This window comes from Chaetura pelagica, unplaced genomic scaffold (assembly GCF_000747805.2).
Source record: "Chaetura pelagica isolate M959 unplaced genomic scaffold, ChaPel_1.0 scaffold823, whole genome shotgun sequence".
Taxonomy (NCBI): Eukaryota; Metazoa; Chordata; class Aves; order Apodiformes; family Apodidae; genus Chaetura; species Chaetura pelagica.
The window spans coordinates 94,347-99,739 of record NW_009952683.1 but is presented as its reverse complement, the minus strand read 5'-3'; the positions used below and the strand labels follow the sequence as shown (position 1 = coordinate 99,739).

At 53.2% G+C, this 5,393-nt stretch overlaps 1 protein-coding gene across 1 annotated transcript in view; it reads right to left on the bottom strand.

Moving 5' to 3' along the window:
• Positions 1-717: 717 nt before the first annotated feature.
• The window catches only part of NCSTN (nicastrin), a 17,461-nt gene continuing 12,785 nt past the window's right edge, over positions 718-5,393 (bottom strand). Inside the window, exons 13-17 of the mRNA XM_009993773.1 lie at positions 5,288-5,383; positions 4,226-4,313; positions 3,942-4,093; positions 2,924-3,136; positions 718-916 (exon numbers count right to left, since the gene is read on the bottom strand). Of these exons, the coding sequence (XP_009992075.1) occupies positions 794-916; positions 2,924-3,136; positions 3,942-4,093; positions 4,226-4,313; positions 5,288-5,383 (672 nt within the window). The 3' untranslated portion in view covers positions 718-793. The remainder of the gene's footprint in view (positions 917-2,923; positions 3,137-3,941; positions 4,094-4,225; positions 4,314-5,287; positions 5,384-5,393) is intronic.

Genomic DNA, 5,393 nt, shown 5'->3' with positions numbered 1-5,393 from the left:
GTTCTTCCTTTTGTCCTTCCCTGGTCTGTCCAGGGGCACAAGATCTTTCACTTGTCCTTCTCTGGCTCTTCTGGGGGCACAAAATCTTTCTTTAGTATAAAAATAATCCTAAGTGTTTCCCTGTGAGTCAAAACCCAAATCAGACCAACTCTTTTTTTTGCTCCTGAGACCAAAACCTGTTGCAACCCCTGTTGGTTTTGGTTCTTTTGGCAACAACTGAGACAAAACAACCCAAGGGGTTAATTTGTAAGCGGAGATTGTTTTTTTAATTAAACAGGACTATTTAAATATATATATATATATATATACACATACCACAGAAAATATTGCACCATTAAAAAAACAAACCAGGACATTTTACATCTAATCATGTTAAACACACCTTGTCCTCCCTGCACTGATTCACAGCAACTGGTGGACATGGACAAGACAACCTGTGCTGGCAGACACTGTGGGATCTGCTGGTCCACACAAATCCCAGAGAAAATACCTTTCCTTCATGGAGAACATCCACATGGTTGTCCCAGTGGGCTGCAGGACCAAACCTCCCTCTGGAGCTGCTCAGGAGTCAGGACAAATTCAAAAGAAAGGCTTTGGGAACTTCCCAGCCTCAGTTTCTTCAGGGCTTGGTCGGCACAGTTTTCTGGGAAAATCTCTTCTGCTTCAGGGCTCAAATCTCCAGAACTTGGAAGCTCTGGAGAGACCCACCTGCATCCCTATCCAGGGAGAGGGGCATTCCAGTGTAGTTTGCTCTTTGACAATTGTAATCCAAGGGGTTAAGACTTCTCAATCTTCAGTAAGACACAGCCCCAGGGTCCCGTGGGATGCTGAAAAGGACATCAGCTTTGGCATTGATGAAGTAGGTGGCAAAGAGGGAGATGATGAGGATGGCAATGCCCACCAGCAAGGTGAGGATCTGGGGAGGGAGAAGGAACAATCAGCATCCCTGGTTCAGACTCAAGGAGGAGGAACAAACACCCAACATCCCTGGTACAGACCCAGGGAGGAGGAACAAACACCCAGCACCCCTGGTACAGACCCAGGGAGGAGGAACAAACACCCAGCACCCCTGGTACAGACCCAGGGAGGAGGAACAAACACCCAGCACCCCTGGTACAGACCCAGGGAGGAGGAACAAACACCCAGCACCCCTGGTACAGACCCAGGGAGGAGGAACAAACACCCAGCATCCCTGGTACAGACTCAGGGAGGAGAAACAAACACCCAGCACCCCTAGTACAGACTCAGGGAGGAGAAACAAACACCCAACACCCCTGGCCTAGGGGCACAAAATCTTTCATTACACCCAACACCCCTGGTACAGACCCAGGGAAGAAAAAACACCCAGCATCCCTGGTACAGACTCAGGGAGGAGGAACAAACACCCAGCACCCCTGGTACAGACCCAGGGAGGAGGAACAAACACCCAACACCCCTGGTACAGACCCAGGGAAGAAAAAACACCCAGCATCCCTGGTACAGACTCAGGGAGGAGGAACAAACACCCAGCAGCCCTGGTCCAGCCCCAGAGCTGCAGCAGCTGATGGAATCTGCATGGAATGGGGGTCTCTTACCAGAGACCAGCTCCCTCCTGAGGCACAAGCAAAATAATAAAGATCCTCTGACCTTGCAGAGTTGGACAAAAGCCACCAACAAGGCACAAAAACTGATGTTTAAGGGAAAAGGATCCATGACTGTTGTACCATGGAGAAGGGACCTGCCATGTTTCATGTGGTCAAAGCAGTTTGCCAAGATTTTTAGCCTGGTTTTAATGTAAGACATTGGCTGCTCCTGCCTGAACTGTCACTTCCCCCAGCAAGGAGCTGGAAGTGCCTTCAACCCAGCAGAGCTGCTGGGAGAACCAACATCTCTCACCAGCAGCACAGAGATTTCCTCCTGCTCAGCACTTTTCCTGAAGCCCAAGTGCCAGCCCAGGCACTTGTGAGATTCCTTCCTCCCAACCCTTCCTCTTGCAGGGCAGGGGTCCCTCCTGATCCCCCCTGGACATCTTGTGCAGTGTTGGACCCTCTTGTGCTGCTACAACTGTTGAAAGTACATTTTCTACTGGGTGAACACATCGAGGTTCAAACTCTGCATCTCCAGGGCACCAGTTACTGGGTTGTAATGGGCTGGGAGACACGGGCAGGGCTCTGGGCTGGTCTGGCTGTGTCAAAATAACCCCAGTGCCAGGAGAATAAACTGCTCAGATTTCAAAGAACCACCTAAGAGATGCAACAACTGTCTGGGCTTGCACTTTCTGAGGAGGAGAGCAGGGCAGGGTCTGTCCCCATAGGGTGTGACATCATTAACAGCCAAGCAGAGGGGATCCAGACAGACCCAGGGTCCCAAGATGCCTCTTAACCCTTATTCTGCTGGTGCTGGAACCAGCTGAGGGCTGCCTGGCCCACCTGAGGACAGCCTTGGCCCACCTGAGGAGAGCCTTGGCCCACCTGAGAGCCCCGGACCACCAGCAGCTTCTGCTGGTGCCCAAATGATTTCTGGGCTTTCCAGGGAGGATTCAAACTGCAAAGATCTGGGCTGTGGATCAGGCAGAGCAGCTCAGCAGCCACATTCCCTGCCTTGCTTCCCTGTGCTGAGGGAAGGGGGGAAAATTCCTATCACTTCTCTTTTATTCCCAGCCCTCAGCCTGCTCAGGGGACTCTTGATCACTCTGCTCTGTCTCAGCCTCAACCAGGAGGTTATTAACCCCCAAATGGCTGGAGCTGGCAGGATTAGCACCAGCTTTTCATTCCTGATTCCCTCATTCCCAAGGTTCCAAGCCTGGCTGCTCTAAACTGGGACTCTCACACTGACACAACATCTCCCACCAACCTCTGAGCTGTTTCTCCAGCTCTCAGATGATGTTCTGCACAGGTTTCTCCTTTTCCCTCTACTTGGTTGATTCAGACAGGTCCAAACTCACCTCTAGCTCCTTGCTGGCTACCAGGAATATCCTGGCACGGATCTCTTTCCACCGACTCTCTGTCCATGTGGAATATTCTGTGGATCCCCACTGCCTCAGCTCAAAGGCAGGAGAAAGAGCTTTGCTCAGGTGGACACTTGACCGAACACAGAAGGGGACTCGGGATGTTGAGTTGGGGTCCAGGGAACCTTGAACCCAGGCATAGTCATAGATCTGCAGGGAGAATGGGAGGGAGAGCCAGAAATGAGCCACCCATGGAGTTGGATCTAGGTGGGCTTGAAGGTCCCTTTCAACCCAAATCAGTCCATGATCCTATGAAGAAGCTGAAGGGTGGCTGGGTGGTGGAAGGACCTGGGGTAGGAGTCAATGCTGGGGTGGGATCCCCACCCCACCTGGGGTGGGATCTGGGTTTGGGAATGGGAGGAGATCCCTCTTAGAGGCTTCTCTGAGCCCTCTCACCAAGCCTGGCTTAAAACAAGTCCAGAGGACACAGATGATTCCAGGGTTGGAGCAGCTCTGGAGCCAGGCTGGGAGAGTTGGGGTGTTGAGCCTGGAGAGGAGAAGGCTCCAGGGAGACCTTAGAGCAGCTTCCAGGGCCTGAAGGGGCTCCAGGAAAGCTGGGGAGGGACTTGGGCCAAGGGCAGGGAGGGATGGGATGAGGGGGAGGGATGAAAAGTGGGAGAGGGAGCTGGAGGTTGGAGCTGAGGAGGGAATTGTGGAGTGTGAGGGTGGGGAGAGCCTGGGCCAGGTTGGCCAGGGAAGCTGTGGCTGCCCCATCCCTGGGGGTGTTGAAGGGCAGGTTGGATGGGGCTTGGAGCAGCCTGGGCTGCTGGGAGGTGTCCCTGCCCATGCAGGGGGTTGGATCTGGATGATCTTTCAGGTCCCTCCAACAAATCCCATGATTCCACAACTATTACAATCAATACCAAAGATTCCTAAGCAGCTTTCCTCAAGAACAGGATCCAAACTGGGCAGCTGACCTGCCCTTGCGCAGCAGCTCACCCTGATGGCTCCTTACCTCATGCTCAGTGTTGGGTGCCTTTTCAGGGTTCTGGCACTCTTCCTTGGTGAGGTTAACCACAGTGCCTGTGAGGTTGGCCAGGACATACTGCACAAGGTAGGTGGTGTTCACAGGGCCAGCAACAGCCACATAGTGTTGAGGAACATCACCTGGAACAGCCAGAACAGTGGGGATTGACAGGGAGGTGACCAGAAGAAGACAATGTTAGTACTCAGAAAGCTGCCAGGTAACATGTGGAGTCAAACACATTCTTGTGTTCTTCATCCTTATGTTGTTCTTACCCAGAATTCCTTTTAAGTCTGGTTTAATGATGGATTGAAACCAGGAATTGTTCATTTTAATCAGAAATCCATAGAGCATTTGAGTGACCTGGGAGAGAGATGGAAACTGGTTCACAAAAAGGGGAGAGAAAAGAGCATCTTCACAGCTAAACCTCTCAGGATTACTTGGCTGACAGATGTTTCCTGCTACAAGAGCTCAGCAAAGGAAAGACTTTGTGTCACAAATTTAGGTAAGTCAGGACAGAGCTGTGAAAATTGGGGCGATTCCAGCCCCACTGATTCCTTAGCTGATCCCTGTGGCATTTCACCTCAGCTTCCTCTTCTGCTTTGTGGGAGGAGGATCAAGGAGCTCTGTCTTGTAAAGGACTTGTGGAGATTAGTGTCTGCCCTGGGAGGAGAGAGGAGGAACCAGGGAAGGGTTGTCCCCAACATCAGAAGGACATGGAGCTGTTGGAGAGGGTCCAGAGACCACAGAGATGACCCAAAGGCTGGAGCAGCTCTGGAGACCCAGGCTGGGAGAGTTGGGGTGTTGAGCCTGGAGAGGAGAAGGCTCCAGGGAGACCTTAGAGCAGCTTCCAGGGCCTGAAGGGGCTCCAGGAAAGCTGGGGAGGGACTTGGGCCAAGGGCAGGGAGGGATGGGATGAGGGGGAGGGATGAAAAGTGGGAGAGGGAGCTGGAGGTTGGAGCTGAGGAGGGAATTGTGGAGTGTGAGGGTGGGGAGAGCCTGGGCCAGGTTGGCCAGGGAAGCTGTGGCTGCCCCATCCCTGGGGGTGTTGAAGGGCAGGTTGGATGGGGCTTGGAGCAGCCTGGGCTGCTGGGAGGTGTCCCTGCCCATGCAGGGGGGTGGGACTGGATGATCTTGAAGGTCCCTTCCAACCCAACCCATCCCATGACTCTGAAAGGTTTTTCACTCAGCTGTGGTGTAAAGGCAGAAAGGGGAGGCAAAGCCCTGCTGGAGACAGACAGGACAGCCTGCTGTGTAAACAGACATAAACAGAGACAGAAGGGAGGGACGTGAGGGCTCAGCAGAGATGCCAGGGACTCGGTTCCATCTGCTCCTACCGTTCTTGGATCTGCCTGGATGGCCGAGGTGCTGCTGGCTCCCCCTGCCAGTCGGTACAGGGCACGGGCCACCACCGTGGGCACCTCTGCCAGGGGCTGGCAAAGG